Source organism: Pangasianodon hypophthalmus, chromosome 12 (assembly GCF_027358585.1).
Source record: "Pangasianodon hypophthalmus isolate fPanHyp1 chromosome 12, fPanHyp1.pri, whole genome shotgun sequence".
NCBI lineage: Eukaryota > Metazoa > Chordata > Actinopteri > Siluriformes > Pangasiidae > Pangasianodon > Pangasianodon hypophthalmus.
In genome coordinates, this window is record NC_069721.1 from 13,078,308 (window position 1) to 13,100,301 (window position 21,994).

General features: G+C 36.5%; 2 protein-coding genes across 3 annotated transcripts; one reads left to right on the forward strand and one right to left on the reverse strand.

Moving 5' to 3' along the window:
- The first annotated feature begins 51 nt into the window (after positions 1 to 51).
- On the forward strand, positions 52 to 11,001 carry dclre1a (DNA cross-link repair 1A (PSO2 homolog, S. cerevisiae)). The gene is made up of 9 exons (XM_026915026.3): positions 52 to 805; positions 2,453 to 3,886; positions 5,222 to 5,355; positions 5,666 to 5,784; positions 5,895 to 6,038; positions 6,410 to 6,555; positions 6,951 to 7,105; positions 8,007 to 8,145; positions 10,397 to 11,001. The coding sequence occupies exons 1-9, from the start codon at positions 385 to 387 to the stop codon at positions 10,603 to 10,605; spliced, it is 2,901 nt and encodes a 966-aa protein (XP_026770827.3). The 5' UTR covers positions 52 to 384; the 3' UTR covers positions 10,606 to 11,001.
- A 106-nt stretch (positions 11,002 to 11,107) lies between these two features.
- Positions 11,108 to 21,474, reverse strand: LOC113527342 (pleckstrin homology domain-containing family S member 1-like). 2 transcript variants are annotated; one of them, XM_026915033.3, is made up of 14 exons: positions 21,381 to 21,474; positions 20,043 to 20,089; positions 19,854 to 19,954; positions 19,630 to 19,748; positions 18,314 to 18,448; positions 18,006 to 18,081; positions 17,788 to 17,865; positions 15,524 to 15,640; positions 15,308 to 15,414; positions 14,376 to 14,429; positions 12,618 to 12,713; positions 12,382 to 12,474; positions 12,117 to 12,243; positions 11,109 to 12,011 (listed from the first exon to the last, which is right to left on the reverse strand). In XM_026915033.3, the coding sequence occupies exons 2-14, from the start codon at positions 20,065 to 20,067 to the stop codon at positions 11,961 to 11,963; spliced, it is 1,179 nt and encodes a 392-aa protein (XP_026770834.3). In that variant the 5' UTR covers positions 20,068 to 20,089; positions 21,381 to 21,474; the 3' UTR covers positions 11,109 to 11,960. The 2 variants fall into 2 exon arrangements, with proteins under 2 accessions (XP_034165324.2, XP_026770834.3); XM_034309433.2 differs by lacking the exon at positions 18,314 to 18,448 and having other exon boundaries at positions 11,108 to 12,011.
- Positions 21,475 to 21,994: the final 520 nt, after the last annotated feature.

Below are 21,994 nucleotides of genomic sequence, written 5' to 3' on the forward strand. Positions count from 1 at the left end.
ATATCCGTATCAGCACATTCGTCATGCCTTATAATTATTCACTCTTTGTCTTAGCACATCTCACGATGTATTTGCTAGTGAATAGAATAGTTATATTTTAAATAATTTATTTATTAAAGATTACCACTAATTATGCTAGAGAGCAAAAGAAACGGTGCTCGAAAATGCGGATTGCGAACGTACTCTTTGTTTTCTTTCCGCACTGGCGGTAAGTGTGTAATGAAAGAGGTGCACTTTTGAAGCGGTTATTCTGTGCCTTATAAACTTTACGTGAGACATGCCAAGCTTTGAACGAGAATGAGAGCTTTCTTTTGCCTCTACAATACATGGCGCCTCGGTCCTGTGTGTAACAGTGTTCAGTAATTTGAGTAAACTCTGATACTGATGTCACAGAGCGAGTCTGAGAGCGACATCTGGGAATACAAATCTCTTAAGAAGACTAAAAGACAAGACAAAACTCCGAAATCTAGTGAAGATGGATCAAAGCGACGGAGGCTGGCAAAGCAAGGGGCGTCAAAGAAAAAGTCAGATAAATCCTGCAGAGGGGGTAGATTGAGTACTGAGCCCAAGACAGCGACTAAACTATGTACACAGAGTCAGCCTGTTCAAGTGACCAATGCAGACGGACCACTAACCAAATCCTCCCTACCATCCGGCTCACAGTCAGCCGAAGTGCATGATGGGCCATCAGATCAGTCCAGGGGTTACTGTCCTGTCTGTCAAATGCCATTTTCCATTTTGGTCGTCCAGACAGCACAATGGCATGTTGCTGAATGCCTGGAGAACCCTGGAGAAACAAGTAAAGGTATAACTGTACACCAAGAGATAACCTTGAAAATGAACATTAGGTTTAAGTGGTCCATAAGCTGATCTTATAATCCTTATTATATAAACTATGTATATGTTTGAGACAAAGAAAGTTGTTTTAACTTAGACATTTAGTGTGTTGGTGTTTGACAGATGTTCATTATCACAAATAACAAAGCAATGGTCAAACACTGTATGTTAAGACACAGGATCCCAGCCCTGGTCCTGGAGTACCCCCCGTCCTGCACATTTTGTGTTTTCTGTGTTCCCAACAGACCCGATTCAACTAATCAGCTAATTTACACCCTTCCCAAGGTGAAATGATTGTGTTAGAGCAGGGAAAACACTAAAATGTGTATGACAGTCAGTATTCCAGGAGCATAGATAGTGATGTTACATTATGTATATACAGTTGAGAAAACTTTTGAACAGAATGGAGATGTGTACATTTTTCTTATTTTGCCTAAATATCGTATTTTTTCATTTAGTACTGCCCTTCAGAGGCTACAGAAGATAGTTACATGTTTCCCAGAAGACAAAATAAGTTAAATTTACCCTGATCTTCAAATTCAAAAAGTTTTCACCCCCCGGCTCTTAATGCATGTTTTTTCCTTCTGGAGCATCAGTGAGCGTTTGAACCTTCTGTAATAGTTGCATATGAGTCCCTCAGTTGTCCTCAGTGTGAAAAGATGGATCTCAAAATCATACAGTCATTGTTGGAAAGGGTTCAAATACACAAAAATGCTGGAAAACCAAAGAATTTGTGGGACCTGAAGGATTTTTCTGAAGAACAGCAGGCAGTTTAACTGTTCAGGACAAACAAGGGACTCATGAACAACTATCAGTAAACAAAAAAACACAGCTGTGGATCATTCAGGTAACAACACAGTATTAAGAATCAAGTGGACTTTTGAACGGGGTCATTTTTATAAATTCAACTATTATTTTCTCTTGTGTACTATATGTAAACATCTTTTATGTGAAATATCTTATTCAGGTCAGCACTAAATAAATAATAACATGCATTTTGTATGATCTCTCTTAATTTGGTAAAATAATAAACATTTAGCAGATTCTGAAAGGGGGATGTAAACTTTTGACCTCAACTGTATGTATATGTACATACATTATATATATATATATATATAATGTATGTGTATATATATATATAATGTATGTGTATATATATATATATATATATATATATATATATATATATATATATATATATATATATACACACATACATTATATATATATATATATATATATATATTGGAGACTTCTTCTGGTCTCTTTCATATATTCTGAACAGCTTTAGGATCCTCTCAGTTGTAATATTTTGCCCCTCCTCCTCTATTCTTCTTTTGTAATATTTTGTAACATCATTAGAACTTTGCAAAGTATGACTCATTTAGAGGTCTCAAGACCATTACACAACTTTGATTTTTGTTTCTTTTGGTTTCTTTTTTTAATTTATCTTTCTGCTGACTTTACTGTAAGGTTTGGATGCTTGTCTCATTGAAATAAAGTTGTACTTAACTCAACATTCTCTCACCCCAAAACTGAACACAACCCCTTTAATGTATCCTGTATGGTAGATATTAATGATATTATTTTCACATTTTGTCTTTGAAAATCCCAGAATGTCCAGATGGCCTACAGTGCTCCTCCTCCATTCCAAACCACTACAAGTGGTACAGCCACTCTCTTTTAGCTCACAGTCGAGCACTAAATGCCACAGAGTCTGCATCTTCAATACTGGGCCACACGCCTAGATTCCATCTGGAGCAGAAGACGTTTCATAATGATACCATTATTTATAGTAAAGATAGCGTTGTGGACAGTGCTGTCAATCTGTCCACTGCATCCAGCCAGAGTGCCTTTCCTGCTCATGGATCTAGAGAATCTCTTACTCCTGTCCGTCCTAATGCCTTCCAGCTCTTGCGCTCACCAGGGCCTGAGGATATTAAGAAAAAGAAAGGCTGGTCCCCTTCTACCAAAGGACCTAGATCTCACACCTCAACTCAGGAAGCTAAAATTAGGATGTCAACCCCAGTGAAAGCAGGAAATGTAAGTCATGATGTTCAGACTAGAGAAGTAAAAGAGGAACCATGTACTTTAGATGATGATGATGATTATATCTCATACTCTCCTCTTTCTGAGCTCCCTGCTGAGACTGAAGAGAAGCAGATAAAGAAAAAACTGTTTCACAGTACAGCACTAGAGGAGGTGAATGAGAAAGATGATCATTCTGATTCACTGATATTGTTCAATGATAGTGCACTGAGTGGTGATGACCTGTTTGCTGATGTCTTGGATCAGTATGAAACCGAGAGAGTCAGAAGTCCAGGAGATCCAGTCATTAAGGAGTCTCTGTACACCTGTGACCAATTAGAGTCATTAGAGTCACATGAACATTTGACAAGTTCCAGCTGTGCAGGCCCTACTGATAGACCTCTTCAGTCCAGTTCCCCTTTTAGACACTCAAAAGACGTGCATGTGAAGAAAGAAAGGGAAGATAATCCTCAGCTACCGTCTCCTCAAAATCTGGTCCTGGAACGTCTTCGTGAATGCATATCAACTGCTGCAAAGTTCGAAAGTCTTAATTCTACTTGTGTTGATGTAAAGTCTGATTCTTTGAATCAGGAAATGTCTTCCACTCAAACAATCTTGGCCACTAGGAAACAAACTCTTTCCCTGACACCCAAAAAATCCCAGACCAAAGCAGGAGCATCTGGTTTAAAGCAAACTGATATTGGAGTCTTTTTTGGACTGAAGCCTTTGAAAGAAAAGAGAGAGGAAGTTAGCACAACTGTGGAAGAGAAAGTCCAGGTGAGCTCTGCTTCAGGGAAGAGCTCAGGAGCCGCAGAGCGACAGACTAGACGGAGGAAGAACACGGCAGTATCTGAAGTGACCACGATGAGGGAAGAAGCAGGAGAAGGAGCTGCTCAGCCTACGCAAACAGAAGGCAGCCGAGGAGCGAGGGCATGGGGGAGGAAGAGGTGGAACAAAACAAGAGCGACAGATGGAGAAGCAGAAGAGCCCAAACGATGCCCGTTCTACAAGAAAATCCCTGGTTAGTTGCATTGTTAATGTTTGTTTTGACTTGCATGCATTGTGACCCCATTCCTTTCATGTCTTTGAAATATTTGTTCAGTGTGTTTGTTCTTTGTGAAAAACTTTTTTTTAAAATACCACTCTGTACCCTTGGAATGGTGTCAGAAATGCTGTGGTGGTTCTGTATGTAACTTTAGTTTTCTAATATTTTATCTTTTGAATGCATGAACAATGAGGACATAAATTCTATACTTCCAGTCATTTGGCAGGTGCTTTTATCCAGAGAAACCTTTGAAACAGGATGCGCTCCAACAGTGCAGTAGAGCATTTGAAGTAGGGCTAGGCAATCTGATGATACAGTGTTGATATTCTGATAAATTATGTCACAGTATACTTTTCTGAGATATTGTAGCTTTTTTTTTTTTTTTTTTAAACTAATTTCAAACTCTTATGGAAACCAGCTGATGTGATTGTTTTGTATTGTTTTTTTTAAATCTTCAAATTTTGAAAATGTTAACTTTTTTTTAGGCTTTCTCCTCCTTTGCAGTATTAATTTATTGAGATATAAAGTATCAACATTTTTTTTTTAATGCAACACTACTTTTTGCTTGCAGTTTAACAAACCTGTATATCATGATGCATATCATGTATCGAGGAAATGTCTTCTAGTATCGTGATGGTTTTTTTTTTTCTCTTTTTTCCCCCTCCTCCTTTCATTTCGCTCAACCATAATTTGAAAGCTAATGTTGCACTTGCATCATATGGAGGGGAAAACGCAGAAGTAAGGCAACTGCTTACATAAATGGACAAAATTAATCTAGGAATTTTTAGCTTGTCTTTCGGCTTATGTTGTATTACAGCTGATAAGCTTCACCCCCCCCCCCCCCCCCCCCCCAGTTTTTTAAAGAATGAGGAGGATATTGTTGAAACATAGTTTCATTACATGTTCATGTTTAACCAGTTTGCTAATTTCATGTATTAAATGATATGGAAGTGCCTGAATGTTTTTTAAGTTGGAATAACGGGCATTTTATCTTGACATGAATGCTGCATATTTGCTCAAGGGCCCAACAAAGGTTCAGAGGCGGATTGTGTGACTCTCGCCCTCCATCTTTTGTCACTACCTTGTAACCTGAAGGGCAGTGGCTTGATGCTGTGTATGTTACAAGCATAGAGCCTAGTACAGAGGGAGAATGAAGACTTTAGTGGGGCCACATTCATCTTCTTAATTGTCATATGTGACATACATCATTGCTAAGATGACTAGATTGCACATGTTGCACTAATGAGGTATATGCTTTATGGAGTCTGTTGCCATTCTGTTAATGATTTGATATTGTTTGTCTTTGCCCAGGAACGAGTTTTGCTGTGGATGCTTTTCAGTATGGGAATATCAAAGGCATTACGGCCTACTTCCTCACACATTTCCACTCTGATCACTACGGAGGACTGAAGAAAACCTCAACTTTTCCTATCTATTGTAATAAAGTAAGTATCTGTCAAAGTGTAAATAAATGCACACTGGCCATGAGGAAGAATGCATATGCTCATTTTCAAAGATGTAAGCAATATTTCTAGAGCAACTCACATTTTTTTTGCTGGGTTCCTTTCCTTTGAGTACAGGAGAAATGCAAAAGATTAATTGGAAGTCGATAGAGCTCTTCTCTTGGCTTCGTAATTGTGGCTCATTTATCGTTCCTTCTTTTCTCATTATTCACCTGAGTAGTAATGAGTTTCTTAGTGATGTTTTGCTGCTGAAGTGTCATGCATGGGTGGATTGATGTATTTGTCTTGGTAGATAACAGGCAACCTGGTGAAGAGTAAACTGCATGTGGATGAGCAGTATATCCATACTCTCCCCATGAATGAGGAATGTGTAGTCGATGGTGTAAAGGTTATCCTACTAGATGCCAATCAGTGAGTTTTATTGCTTTTGATTTCCTCCATTTACTTTTAAATGCTTTGTACTACCTTAGCACTGGTCCGTGACTGGGTCTGTATGAGTTGTCAATTTGTTTGTTGTCTAGCTGTCCAGGATCAGCCATGCTGCTGTTGCTATTGCCAGATGGCCAGACTGTGCTCCACACGGGCGACTTCCGGGCTCATCCGTCCATGGAGCGCTACCCGGAGTTGCAGGGCGTCAGGATTCAGACACTTTATCTGGACACCACGTGAGTACTTCGGCCACCAAACATCTGTTCGGTGCGAGGAACCAACTGAGACAGTTTGAGGTCTTGAGATCTACACAGTCCAACAGTGAGCAAGCCTCACTGGGCAGTAAAGGATATTCAGTGGTGCTATGAGCTGAAGGCCACTGCTGTGTTTTGAATGTCACAAGCCTTCATTAGTAACTAATGCACTAATCCCATTATTGATGTGGTACCAATAAGATCTGAGTGTTTGTCAACACCTGAACCTGATACAGATCCAATACTGAGCAAATATTAAACAATAAGCCACAGGTTGGTCATGCACTTTCAAACTGAATCTCGTTGCTCCTCTATAATGAGTGTTAATCTTTTTATTTATTTATTTGGCATAGGTACTGCAGTCCAGAATATGCATTTCCCACACAGCAGGAAGTGATCACCTTTGCTGCTAACACAGCCTTTGAGCTGGTCACACTCAACCCTCGCACGCTGATTGTGTGTGGCACCTACTCTGTGGGAAAGGAGAAGGTGTTCTTAGGTGAGTGATGTCTTTTTGCTGTTCTAGTACCCAGCCACTGCATTTATACATTCTCAGCAGTTGTCAGGAAAGAAAAGAATCCTCTTTAGTGAACACAGCATCTGCGCTGATTAACTGACGGGGCCATATAACGGAAGGATTAAAGGGAAATGTCAAAGATAATTCTTTCTCTCCTGATGTGTTCTTGGCTTGAGATGAATTTCATCTTGTTCAACCTTTTTCCTGTCTACAAGCCTATTCCTGCCTATTTTGAACTCCTGCTGGGAGCTCTGTCCTTTAAAGTGTCCTCCTGTGACCAGACTTTCCTTACCTTAACTGCCTTCTGAAACTGAACTTGTGCAAGATTGAGTTAAACTTTGCATTTCTGTTTATTTCTTCTTCTCATCTGCCATTAGCCATTTCTCAGGTGCTGGATTCAAAGGTCTATATGTCCAAAGATCGTTATAAAACCATGTGCTGTCTAGAGTCGGAGCACATCTACCAGTGTATTACCACAGACATGAAGGCAGCTCGGATCCATGTTCTTCCCATGATGCAGATCAATTTCAAGGTGAGCTGCAGTCTGTATGGGATTTAATAGCCAGACAATTTTGTATGCATCCTGTAATGCCCAAAACATTTTTTTTAATAAATCTTTAAAAATATGCTAATGTGCTAAGATTGGGCAGATTGTAATTAAAATTAGAACGTGCAAATGCAGCAACAGTGCACAGATACATTCTGACATTTTCACTTACATGCTGTGCCAGATTATAAAAAGAGCTGTGCTCCAGCATCCAAATCTGCTGTGAGTCAGTTTTCATATAAATGCTGATGTAAGCATTGACTCGACTGGTTTTAAAGGAGAAAGAAAGGAAAAAAAAAAAAAAAAAAGTGTAATGCTGTCATGTCCCTGATAGACAGGAGACAAAATGTGCTAGACCTAGTTCATAGGGGTTTTTCTTTTTTTTTTTTTTTTTTTTTAATTATTTCTTCTGTAGCATTAACAGTGACAAAACTACACTTTTATGTACCATTTGTTTTGGGTGTACATAATTCGTTAATGATTAGCATACATTTGTTGGAATAGGGCTGTAATTATTTCAGTGAGATGCACTGGCTAAAAATAAAGAACGTTAGCTACCACTAGCTTCTTAAAGGGTTATTTGTTTTAAGGAAATAAAAAGCATTTCTGCTTGAATCTGCTATGGTTATGTTGTGTTCTTTAAGGCTAATTGTAATTGTTGGATAAATTCAGTTAATTCTAAATAAAATATTAGATACATTCAGTTAATGTTTGAAATTCATGAAGTCTTTATAAATGTACAAATTATACACATTTACTGAAAGGTGATAAAAGTAGAAGTAAAATGAGTGGGGGGGGCATTTTATGGTGTTACTCTAATTACTGTAAGGTTTCTCAGTAACTGTAGTTGGTTACGTTTTTACATTTTCTGAATGTCCTTTTACAGAATTTAAAAACATACTTGAACAAGTTTTCTGGTACGTATGACCAGCTGGTGGCATTCAAACCCACGGGCTGGACCTTCAGTCAGGAAGTGGGTGTGGCGCACATACAACCTCAGGTCAAAGACAACATCAGTATTTATGGTATGCAGTTTTATTTTTCAGACCTTCATTGTCCTTGCTTACTATGTGCATGACAGGAGACAGGTTTTCAGGTGTACCTATCATTTTTTTTTTTTCCTTTCCTTGGGAGGAAAAATCTAACAATGCTTTTTATGACTCTTTTGGAGCATGAGTGATCTTGGATGTTTTAAATCAATCAAGTATAAAGTAGGCTTTTACATCATGGTGTGAAATCCAGAACATTAACTCGCCATGGTGTAGCTGCTCTTTGTGTTAAATCCTTTGACCAGTGCTGTGATGGAGTAAGAGACTCTGCGTGTAATCTGATTGTATGGATTACTTTTGGTCTTGCTAAATGGGGAATCTCTCACCAGCTTCTAAACTGCATAATCTGTTAACAGTATCAGCTGATGTGACTTGGGGAGACTGTGGTTCTAATTTCTTATGTTCTGGACCACCAGTGTGGTTTCTTTATGGAACTAATGGATTTTTCCAGTGTGCTCAGTAAAACAAGGTTCAATATCAGAATGTCAGTATCCTCAAAATGAAAGCTGTGTAGTCTTTTGGTGCAACATTTCCAGGAAACCCTAGACATTTCTCACAGGCTATAGTTCTGCCTGTTGTTGACGATATTGACAGGCCCTGTGTGTCCATTACCCGTCAGACCTGCTGTCCCCTGGGAGCGAATCCCAGAGTACTGGCCTGTTTACGAGGGATCAGAGGCACTTGCTATGAAAACCAATAGAGAACTCCAATGTAAAGTGGATTTCATTTAAGATGGCTTATTTACTGGCAATCACTATGGCCAGGCAAGTTGTCAAATTGCGTGCACTGCATTGAGAAGTGGAAACATGTCACACTGTGGCCCAGAGTCCTGCCAGAGATATTGACACTGTGCTATATTAAACCCATCAACCTGTCTGCTCTTGCAGATGAGACTGTGGGTCACTGACCAGCTGTTTGTATGCTTTGTGGAGCTCCATAAAAGGGTCTCACTGTTTAGGCAATTTAGCCTGTTGGTTTAAGGAAGTGCTTAAGCACACATACTTGAATATGTGCCAAGAGATGCCTTCTAACATTAAATGCCATTTGACACGTGCTACGGTCACCTCCTGGGTGGCACTAAGAGCAGCGTTTGTGACTTCATTTGTGAAGCAGCACCATGGAATTTACTTTCCACCATCATTACACGTGTTCTATGGGGAGTTTGAGTACTCAGTAAGGCACACTATCTGATGCTGAATAATTCACATTCTCTGTAGTTTTAAAAAAAAAAAAAAAAAAAAAAAAAACAGCATAAGCACTGAATGACTTCCTCCTCAGTAGAGCATAGTAATGGGACTTTGGCCTCAACTAAGATCAGCATCAGTGCTTGAGTGATTTCTCAAATTCAGTAGATGGCCCTAGCAGTACCTTGAGTGATTCTTATCCTCAGTGGGGTACAGTATTAATACAGATTGAGAGATTCTCATCAGTAAAGTACACTATTGAGTGTTTCTCATCGGTAGAGAGTATCTGTGCTTGAGTGATTCCTATGCGCAATAGAAACTGTATCAGCACTTAAGTATTCTAAGCACTTTTGTGGATCTAACCCTCAATAACGATTAGCACAAGAACCTGCCACAAGAGGGTGCAAGATCAGCACTGACTGGTCATCGTTCACCATAGAAAAAGGTTTCGGCACTTATTGGTCCACTTATTGGTCACTGTCCAAGGAGTGCATTGTGCTAATGCGTCAGTAAGTGTTAAACACATGACTTTGCTATGCAGTCTCCACTAGTTATGTAAAGAAACCACCTCAGTGATCCAGAACATAAGGCAGCAGAATGATAGGTTACATATGTAACCATCATTCTACAAACAAGCGGCGGACGACCAGGTCATCTGGGTCAGTTGAGTTGACCAGAGGATGAGGGTGACTTTGCTATTAGCTCAGCAAGGAAATAAGCACACAGGAAAACGTCACTAGTTCTAGAAGGAAACTGCCCTGGCGGTCCTCCACTTTGTCATAGAGCCATGATTACCTACTGTTTTTCAATCTGGGGTTTTAATTTTCAGATCTTGGGCTGCCACAAGCAAAATTAACATCTTATTTCATAGGTTCTTCTCGGGTCATAGCTACACTCCCAACCTGAAACCAGGCATTACTGTTCAACATATAATGTCTGCTTTGCTTTCTTTCAAATTATTTAATCATATTATACATCCAACTTGTTTGTTTTGGCGTGTATTTTTAATGTATTTCGGTCTAATCATGGTTTGTCCATTACAGGTATTCCATACAGTGAACACAGTAGCTACCTGGAGCTGAAGCGCTTTGTGCAGTGGCTGCGGCCACTGAAGATCATTCCCACAGTGAACGTGGGCAGTTGGAGCAGCAGGAAGGCCATGACCAACTGCTTCAGTGAGTGGCAAGCAGAGGTTAAAGCTCTAAATGTTGGACCAAGGAGTGACCATAAAAAAGGCTCCTGTACAAGATAGTAACTGATCACTGCCTCACCACAGATCAGCGTTTGGCCAAGTAGTCAAATTGTGTATTCAGATCCCAAAGGCAAGCCTGGTTATAAGCATAATCTTCTCATTTAGAGCAATGCAGAAGAAAATTTGGAACCACGGTTTTAGTGTGTGTTTTTAAATTGTTGCCTTTGCAGTTTTACATTGGTGCCATTCCTCATTCTGGTACAGAAACAAATGTCATTGTTTATCTCAAGTTACCAGTCAAAGTAATTAGTAATGAATGCACTAAATCTGAGGTTCATTCTGAGGTGGACTATTCTGTTCCAATACATTTCCTGTGCCATAACTCTATCATTGTCTATGAATGTTTTAAATGTTTAAAATATGCAAATATGTGCAAATAAATCTTTTAAATAATGAGTCTTGATGTTTAGACAAGTTTGTGTATTTTGTAGCTGTTTTGAGCTTTTCAAAGAAACATGCCATTGATATTCTAATTAAAATGAAAACAATTGTTAATGGAGCCAGATCATAGGAAAGCCAATCAACATAAAGATAGTGTTGAGGTGCTCAAATAGCACATGTTCTGCAGTGCAAGAAGTCCATTAAATTGTCTATGCGGTACAGAAAGATGTATGGGTGTAAAGACCATTATTTCATATTTGGAAATCAGCCTGAGTTCCACTGAGACCCCAAAATTACTTTGTACATGGAGATTGTTTAAGCCAAGGTTCATTGTAATTAGTCCAACATCATTTTTATAGACTTATATATGAAAAGCAGCAGTTATATTTGTGCTATATGGTTTTAATTTGTTTTAATGCAGGTATAATTTGTTTATATCAAAATATATCCTATGGATCTCCAGTATATCTATGAAAGTAATATGCCATGTGTATTTTGTAAGTTGGAAAAATGATCAGTACAGGAGGAAAAATAGCACAGCATTCAGAAAATTTAAGTGCCTTATCTTGCAGTGCAATCTGAAATCTCTCTCATCTGAACATTTGACACACTAGAGGGCTTCATAATGTAGTTCTCCCAAAGCCAGACGAGTGCAGTATAATTGCACTTCTGGACAGGTGGAGTCTGGTAATTTCTTCATCAGAGCGAAGATTTCAACTCAACAGTTTTCCCAGACGAGATTTAGTAGGTGTATTACAGAAGAGAAATCAACAAACTATTATGATCATTTTGAACATTCTCTTGAGCAGCACTGTACAACAACTTTCCCTTTTTTGCACTGATATTGCACTTCTGCTTGCTCGAATGCAGAGAGTCAGGATGGCTGATCTTCCACATGTCCAACAGGTGCCTGTATTTCAAATGAACAGTGCTGGGAGGTGCACAGAATCAGAGCAGAGGTCACTTTATGTGCATCATCCACTTAAGGATTGGGAACCTGGCTGTCTTAGGACAGTCAGTTTTACCTGCAAGAGAGACCGAACAAGTTAAGCACACTTCCATTAGCAAAAAAAAAGCCACTTCCAGTAACAAAAAAAAAATAACTTCCCTAATCTGACATGCACTTTTACCTGGTCTTTACTAAGCCTCTTTATATAAGTGTGAAACTCCGCAAGGCTGTCTGTAAGCAGGTCATTAATGGCCAGGATTTGGTCACCCTCATGGAACAGACCAGAGGACTGCCTCCAGTTGGACACACTGTCGAGGAACAGATGACATGACATCAGCAACTGATGATTTGGAGATTATCTTGAGTCTATGCATCATAGTCAAGATAAATAAATGATCCGTCAGTATTATCAAAACTCTGTGTGAAGTTTTTAGCAAGTTGTGTACCATAGCCTGCCTGCTTCCTCTGAGATGATCACACTGTTTTTCAGCTCGTCTTGACTGACACAAATTTCCTTCTCCACAGGAACGGACGTTTCACTGAGGAATGCACATATTTATCATTAGCAGACGGCTTGTCATTCTGAACATCTGAAACCAAGTCACATTTTACACTGTTCTCGTAAAGCCAGAGAAATATTTCCTTGTTTCACCATCTGGAGTTATTTGCATTTTTTTCTCACCTCCCTGGTAAAATTTGCCTGTTCAGAGCAGTGGAGCCACTATCTTCATCGCCAGTCAGGAGGAATGAATTCTCCGAAAAATTATTTCCTTCCAGACTGCAAAGCAAAAATATTTTCTGTCATTACTACTTGGTGTTTATTTGTGAATGTTAAGAGGAAAGATCTTGAACTCAAAAACAGTTATATAATTACAAATTGATCAAAGTTCTGTACAAGACACTACGCATTTGAGTCATTCAGTCCAGACTAGTATGAATCATCTTCAGGGGTTAACTGACATTTACGAGGTGGGGGTCCTGCTTCTTTCACGGATGGCAACAATGTGGGAACAGTACTGTAATTTTTATGTTATTATATGTAGATCTCAATACTGATATCAGCAAAATGTGATTAAAACTTTTAACTAACTACAATTAGGTGACCAGACCTCAAGTTTTAGTATTCCTTTCCACTTGCTTTAGAAAGCCCTGCATGAATCCCCTAAGGATTTGCACTTCCCAATAACAATATGCCCAAAATCTCACCCATTCTTCAGTGGATAATCTTATTCGGATACCGTAGACTTGTACATAAGAACTGCTGATGTAATCATAAAGACTATGGTGGTCATACTTAACATCCGTTCAACACAGTTATAGTATACGGTTATGGAAGAGTAATGATTTATTATCCCACTATCTGGTGTCATCCAGAAGAGGATGGGTTCCGTTTCTTGTTATGATAGTTCTTCTCAAGTTTTCTTCCTCATGTCGTCTCAGGGAGATTTTCTTGCCAATCTAGCCTCTGGCTTGCTCATTATGGAGTTAAATTGACATCTGGATTTCAGTAAAGCTGCTTTGTGACAGCGTCTGTTGATAAAAGCTCTATACAAATAAAATGGAACTGAACAGAATTCACATGAACCAGTGATGTGAGAGCTCTCGATTGTCCTTGCCAGTTTATGAGGCTTAATAAATCTTATGTACTGCGTAATATGTAATCCAAACATGCTAAACCATTGACTTAACTGAGCTAAACCAACAATCATTAACGAAATTCATTTTCATTTTACCTAGAGGTAACCAATAATCAAAAGAGTTAAAGGATTTTCCCCTTGCCTTTTTGAGTAAAATCTACAAAAAAACCTTAAAAATAAAAAATAGATGCACTGATTAAGCAAACAATGTGTAATATGTCATAGGTATGAGGATGCAAGTTCAGTGCCAAGTTTCTATCATTGAATACAGCTTTCAGACTCGTTGAACAGGTTAACGTTGAACTATCCCCTCTTTAAACACAACTGGCAATGTTTCAGCTAAAACATCCTCTGAAAAACAACCACTGAGTTACTGAATTCTACTTCCTCTGATGATAGATAATTTCTTTGTATAAAGTTGGTGATCTTATCTTATGTAACTTGCAATTTTATATTTGTATTGTATATATTGTTATGTCTTTGTATTTGTACTGTAATTGTTTTTATTAATACTAAAATTTTGTAGTGATGTGGTTATGGCATGGTATGTTGCTGCAAAAATTATTACAGCTATTGGTCCCCTAGAGGACCAATAAAGTTGAAGTTGAAGTTGAAGAGGTGTTTATGGAACCAGTAACCAATTAGACAGAATGCACTGCATTCACAACAGTGAATAAAATGCTGACTTAATGACAAAGTTTTGTCATCATTAACATTCTAATGAATCCTGAAATGAATAAATGAATGAATAAAAAAAAATGTAGTCACCTCAATCACAAAAAAGAGCATCACACTGTACTTACTTTGTTTGAGGATACAAGACATCTTCTTTCTGAGGCTGCCTCATCACCTCTCTCCTGTGCATGGGCATGAAAACTTGTGAAAATTTTGGTAATTCAAGAAAATGTAAAAATATGTCAATTCAGAGTCACATTAAATACACTTACAGCACTCAGCTTTGAGATTAGTATAGATCTTATATTGTTATAGATACAAGAATTGGATAAAAAAAGTAACTTTTTTTTATATTGCTTTTATACCACAACACTGTTTAATGTTCAAATGGTCAGAAGATGTTGCTTAATTTTCTATATTAATTTTCTATATTTATATTATTAGATTTATATTAATAGTCTCATTCCGACATGTTATCATTTCTATAGTAACATCCTATACAAGGACTTGACAGAAGCTACACAAAAATATGTGTAATTGCTGATATGGTGAGGCCATTTGTCTCCAGTCTCCAGTGTCAACATTGTGTCGGGGTAAACGGTCAGGGGTAACATTCAGACACAGGACACTCTTCAGGGCAGATAACATCTCTGTAACATGATAAACTCCTTTTTTTTTTAAAAAAAAATCTTACTAACAGTGAGGGAATAAATGTTTATAGCTGTTATAAGTGATAACAGTATCTAACCTGTTTCACAGACAAAATGGATAAAAAGTATTATGTGTTGCTCTTTCAGAAATGAAAAACTGTAATTGTTAGAAAATCACTGTGGTATAAGAGGAATAAAACATTTGAGAATGTGCGATTATTGTAAACAAACAAACTTTGCATTACACCACTCCATCATTGATTCTTTCCTATAATAGTACACCCCGTTGTGTTTTATTTCTTATGTAATAATATTTGCTTTTTTGCATAAGTTTATAATAAGAGCATTAATAGCTGTATTTTTTGTTTTTCAGAAAAAAAATGATCAGAAAAAGAAAGAGAGGAACTTACACTCTGTCCATGTCCATGTAGTAGCTGGTGTCTTCTTCTGGTTCACTTTCTTTGTTTATCTTCATTTCATCTTGCTCATCTTCCTCAGTGTCTTCACTTTCCAGATACTTTAGAGAAGATGTTAATGATTTTGTGATTTTATGTAAATAATGATTTTTTGAAAATATTGTAGGTATTTGTGTGTGTGTGTGTGTGTTTAGGTGAAATATAACCTACTTGCGGTGCTGTCATCTTGTAATTCTTTGGATAATCATAATGAGCGTACTGACAGTTGAAGGACTCAGGAGCAGACTGTCTTGTTGAAAGGGATGATGGATTTGGATCAGTTTCTTTCTGTTAAGAAAAGCAACATGTCCATTAGAAAATGCAAATGAAATTCCCAGTAATATATATATAACCAGGCTCCTATCTGCCTGAACGGAGAGAGACCCATATAGCAGAAACAGATTGACAAGATGACTTTTCGAACTTTTTTTTTTCAATCTAAGGTCAACTTGAGGTCATGTCTATCACATTAGCTTTATTAGTTACAGTATGTTATTTGATCCATTCATGATAAATATGTTGTAATGGTATTTGTGCATAATGGTACATAAAGCTTACTTTGTGGATTTATGTAATTCTTACTTACAGTCTTTTATTGCTGATCTCTTAAGTGATTTAAAATAGAACTGTCCTGGGATCTCTAATTGAAATTATTATAATTAGGCTTAGACCTATTTTAAATAGTGGATAGTAGATTCAGATGTGTGAATAACATTTAAACACACTAAGAAAGCTTACTTATATTGGCTTATTCACCTACAAAACTTACAAACCACTGCTTTCCAGAAATTAGTCTCAGTCAAAAATATCAACCACATGTATATTTATGATATATTGTATATTAGCTGCAAATATGCAGCGATTTTTGAAGTCTGTTTAAAAGAGCTTTTTTGAGAGTGGTATATGGAACTGGGTCACCCCATTCAGCCATTCAAATATATATAAATAATTGGCAATAAAATGTAACATTGCAGTGAATATTGTTAAATATCATGATTAATTTAAGGTGTTACACCTTGAGATATACATAAGATAATTTCATTGTCATCCTGTTGCTAAGTACTGTAAAAACACAATGTCTTTCTAAATTCTCCCCATTAATTAGTGCTGGAAATTGTGATATTCCTTACTTTACCAAATAAAGTAATTACCTTTTCCCCTTTAATTCCTACCCTGTCCTGTAATAAAAGTCTTCTTATTTTGGTAAAGAGGCAAGTTAATAGTTATCTATGGGAATGGTTGTTCAAGGTCACAGCCCGTTTTGGGTACGAAGTCTTTTAAAAGTTATTGTGAATGTAACCATTGGTGTCTGCATGGGTTACGTTCAAACTGTTTTAATAAATACAAGGTTTCCATGAATAACAACAATCTTTCTCTCTCAGTCAGTCAAGCACAATTTATTGTATTTGAAAAAGAGAGGAAAATTACCACAGCTTTAGCTTATATATGAAATCAACATTTTAAAGTTTGTAGTTTTATTGTGTCCTGTTTTTGCTATGTTGCGCTCGAAACAGCTGCAGCCTTATTCCCAAGCTTCGAATTTCCCACCGGACCCCACCGGAATGATGTGTATCACCCGTGAGTACTTATGGAACTCCTATGATAATTATTTAACATGGCAGATCACAAGCATTTTGACAATCTGTGATGTTTGTGTCGTTAGTTACGCCATGTTTCACTCACAGTGTTTTGTACAGGGTATAGTGAAGTCACCCAATTAATATATATTGCAACTACATTATCATAAAAACTAAAATAACTGATATGGTCTTACCTTAACCTCCTAGTGATGCACTCTGTACCCAAGAAAATCTCAACTTCTACTGTTCTGAATCCTTCTTTTTGACTGGACTGAAAATAGGCTAAAGAGTTATCTTGAAATATTCAAGGTAACAGTTATTAACAGTTAATAACCTTGAGATTGGTCCAAATTGTTAATTATTTTGTTTTAATGTTATTTATTGACTTGTCAAATGTTTTCCTATTTTTTAAAATTAAATTTTATTGATAAATTCATTGTTATTTTTGTGTCCTTGTCACATGCACAATGCAGTAAATGTGATGCCTCATAACTCATGTTTGAGAGATGTTATCTTTTGACACATATGCTATTATGTCTGATAATAATGTCAGCATAAGTGCAAAATTCCTTTTTCTGGAATTTTAAGCTGTCACAGTTTGGCTGCAGTTTTCATGGAGTGACCCAACTGAATATAAAGCAGATACAAGCAGTTTTACCAGTTTGGACCAGCATCTCTTGATAGACTAGTAGTGGGATACAGTTTAATCGGACTTTTTGCAATATGGCAGACACGCTGAGGTATTACAGTAGCTAGCATCAAGGCAAGTGAGACATCTAGTGTTTTCCTTTATCTATGGTGGGAACAAATTCTCAGGCATTAGTATGCTCTGGTTAGTGGTGTTCAGTGTCTCACCTGTTCTTGGTCGTCAAACCATTTTCGATCATGATAAAACACACTTGGCTCAGAGAGTGACCTATTTTTTCTGATTTCCTATAAAAAAAAAAAACACAATCAATTCAAATCAGCAAATCTTTACATGGTATTTTTTTTCAGTTAAAATTATTTTTCTTCGTAGAAAAGTAGAGTTCATGTCTGATCTGATTATTTTTGCCATTTATTGTGGACAGTACCTCTGAGTCAGGCAGTGGGGCGAGATGTGTGTTCAGAGCCTTAAATATGGCATTAAACCAGGCTTCAATCTCACAACTGTGGAGATATATAAAAACGTGATCTTTGTTAGTAAAAGTACTGTTTTGTATTGTTTTAGTATTCAAACCTTAACTGTTGCCTCTTGCAGTTTTTGACTCACCAAAACAATATTCTCATTTTTATGCTAAACATATTTATCCCTAACAGCTTTATATTTGTTGTTTCAACTTTCCCAAGCTTAATGGAATATAATGTGGTCTATGGATTGCTGCCATAAATCATGACTAACCTGTTTTCTCCAATGAGGAAATATTCTCTCTCTGGCAACCTCATGTACAGAACACAGGATATAGAGCATCTAAAGTTCTTTTGTATCCACAACCAAATAGGGTGTGACTCTGCTTGCCGGAAAAACAGGGAGACCCTGAATGCAAAAGACACATTGAGACTTTGGAATGCTAATGGAATGAACTGACATGTTTTTAAAGATATAACTATGTTATTCACAAGCCACTGGATATGTGCGTGAAATGTTACACCAAAGTAATGTTTAATATTCAGAAATATATGTTGTATCTGCTTTGACCTGTTCTTCTTTGGTATCTACAGCGTATCATCATCCAACCACATTCACCATAGTCACCTGCCCGGCTAGTCCAGGGTCTCCTTTGTATTAGGCAAGTTCGAGTTGTATTTGTATTTGTAAGTAGTATTTGTGAATATGCTGAATTTTAAAATATCTCATCTTTAGCAAAATTACATAAAACTTGTTTGCATGGTTTGCAGGATGTGAGCATGTTTATGTGCATGGTAATAAAAAAAAATTAGTTTATTTTTTCTTATTTGATGGTAATTAGTAAATCTGTTAATTCTTTCACATGCACTAAATTCATACTACGGTGTATTTGAATGTATTAGAAAATGAATTAAAAATATTAAAGATAAAGATTAATGATCAGTATGCATACTAGTCATATTAAGCTGTGTTGAATAAAAAAAATAAATTACTGCCAAATAATTACTAAAAATATTAACAATAATATTTGGTTGTCATTAAGATCAAATCGCATAAAATATATATCTATTAATTTTGTTTTATTCTATTCATTGTGTTATTGTGATGATTACAATATAACTATGTATTGATCCTCACCGATACAGCTATTCTTTTAGATTTTCAGGTTTTCTAATAATATATTAAATACCTAATTTTAGAATTAGAAGGTGCAAAAAGGTTTGTTACACTTATTGACCAAGTCTGTATCTCTTAAATAGTTGATTAAACCACCATTAAAAAAAAACAATGGGGAAAAAATTTTATGTAAAAATAGGAAAATACAAATATGAAAAAGAAGTATGAGAAATATGAAAAATCCAAATTATTGAAGGCCAAAAAATATGAAAAATCCAAATTACTGAAGGTCAAAACATTAGGGCTCAAGATCCTAAAATCACTAAATTATTAGGTCTTTATTTAGTTAACAGATCTGATAATCATACAGAAATATTTTAACTAATCCACTGGTTAGATAAACTGGAATACGCAGCTGTAAACAGTTATGTTTGATTAATAATGTTTTTTTGATTATGTGAGTATGCACATACTGATAAAGGTTGATTTGTCCTAGATGTTTCCCTCTTCTATTTTCGTCCTTGAAGAACTTCAGCTCGTAATGATTTGCAGGGGTCTTGCTGAGCACAAAGTACCGCCGCTTCCATGATTTCTGCAGAAGTTCACAAAAGCAGGAAGTCACACAGAAAAGTTGTTACAGAAAAGCTGTGTTAAAGATTAATTCCAAGTTAGGACTTATGTTATATATGCAGCATACCAAGGATCTGAAAAGGGACTGAGGGGGTGATTTATACATGTAGCCAGACTGCACCTCTTCGATGTTTGCAGGGCCTTCGTAAAACTTGGCATTTTGATTTGCTAGATGGGAAATATAATCATGCTCAGTTTTCTTTTTTGTCCAGAAGATTAATGTTAAGTTCAGCATTGAACTGTGAGGCAGACGTACCTGAACTCTTGAGCTTGCTGAACATTTGGACGCTGTAGTAATCTTTGCTGAAACGAAAATCAGTCCGGTTTCATATGTGGTGAGGCATAACAGTGGATTCACAACATTCAAATGCTCAATTATTTTTCTATTTACTGTTTTATATAACTAATACAAAGAGGAAGCAAACAGAAACAAAGCTATTAGAAACCTACAGAGGGAAATTAAGAATTATCACCTAACTATTAAATTATTACTTCATTATCTGCTTCTCATGTGAATGGAAAACACAAGAAACTATAGTGATTTAATAACTGCATGACATAACAATTAATAATACATGGCTTAATAATTAACATTTCCTCAGAACATAACACCACACAATACTAAAACCTGGTGAAAAATAATAACCTGGTAACATTGAAATTTTACACACATAATACAGAATACTATAATAAGTGCATATACAGCACATTTTTATTTCCAATGTTTGTGATTTTGTAATCTCATAATACACTTTTCTAATCAGCGGAGGCTTTACTTTTGAAAATATGCATAAACAATATACAGTTACAGGATCAGTTACAGTGACTGAAATAGTCTCAGTTGGTTCTATAAAAATGTGTCTTTTTAAACCAAAACATTTTGCAAAAATAAAATAGAAACATTATTGTACTACTCTTACTACTACTACTACTACTACTACTACTAATACTACTACTAATAATAATCATAAACGCAAAGATTACAGAAATGCAGCATGTGCATAAACAAAACATCCCTAGTACTGTTAGCTGAAAACTTATGTCATGCAGTGTCATACTTGTTATATTTTATTTTTACAAACCTGGAATGAACTTTTACATTTTTTCTGGAATCCTCAGTATGTAACATTACATTAAAACACTGTAAGCATTGCAAACAAAAGTTCACCTTCTGCCTTAAAAAGTGAGTAAACTCAACTTGAAGATAACCTTTGTTTCAACTCACAGTCATGTGAGTTACTTTAAGTTTAATTTTTACTTTAAGTTTAATTGAAAACTTCTAAACTTGAGTTCAACATCCAAAACATATCATGACAACTGGAGTTAAAGAGAAGAAATAAGTTAACACACAACTTAATGGGACTAACATGCTTTACAGTGAAGACTACTTTACACACATGTATACTGAATCCAAATAAACCAACTAAGATAGAACAAAATCCAGATGTAACCCAAGTAAATGAGATAAGCTATTTAAATAATCTACAAGTTTTTTCATGTATTTGGCAATCAGTGCTGAATTGCATTTCCTCAGTAATCTACAGTGAGGTTAAGCTCAGTAATTCTCAGTAATTGTCTTATAGCATTGTTTTACCTGAAGCAGAAATTGATCCTCTGCAGATGTTGGTCCTCTGCACCCTACATTCATCTGATGGCACTGAGCACAAGCCCAAGGCATTTAGTTATAGCTTGTGACATCATTACAGGGCAGGGCTTCAGTCTTTGGAAGCAGTCCCTCCAGGTAAAAATCAGACGTTTCTATTCACTCTAGATGTGTGCAACTTATTTTTGTTTTCAGCTCTATTAAAAAAATATTTCTACATTCAGTTTTCTTTTATACTTTTTTTTATATTTGAATGGGTATGTGTGCATGTTTCTAAACTCTTGATGGTAGGAGGAAGTCAGTTACCAAAAGATTACTTCCTCCTCCGGGAACCAAACATTAAAGAGGAGTGGCAAACAGTATGCAGCCCAAATATATAATGGGAATTCATGGGGGAATTGTACCATGAGGAAAAGGATTGTAAATTACCATTAAGTGTAAATTAGGTATATGCTTGTTCTTTTTCATATTGCTTCATTTTCTTGCACTGTACCTGTCAGCTAGACATTTATAATTATAAAGATTGTTCTACAACTATGCAATTGTTTCTTCAAAGTGACTAATAATTTGCATTACATATAACTAGAAATCTCATCATTTCCTGT

Coding starts and splice junctions, on each gene's coding strand:
- dclre1a (XM_026915026.3), top strand. CDS start 385: ATGTCACAGAGCGAGTCTGAGAGCGACATCTGGGAATACAAATCTCTT. Junction 806..2,452: donor CCCTGGAGAAACAAGTAAAG/GTATAACTGTAC, acceptor TGAAAATCCCAG/AATGTCCAGATGGCCTACAG. Junction 5,785..5,894: donor ATCCTACTAGATGCCAATCA/GTGAGTTTTATT, acceptor TTTGTTGTCTAG/CTGTCCAGGATCAGCCATGC.
- LOC113527342 (XM_026915033.3), bottom strand. CDS start 20,067: ATGTTCAGCAAGCTCAAGAGTTCAG. Junction 17,866..18,005: donor CCCCACTGCCTGACTCAGAG/GTACTGTCCACA, acceptor TTTTTTTTATAG/GAAATCAGAAAAAATAGGTC. Junction 14,430..15,307: donor TACATGGACATGGACAGAGT/GTAAGTTCCTCT, acceptor GCCCATGCACAG/GAGAGAGGTGATGAGGCAGC.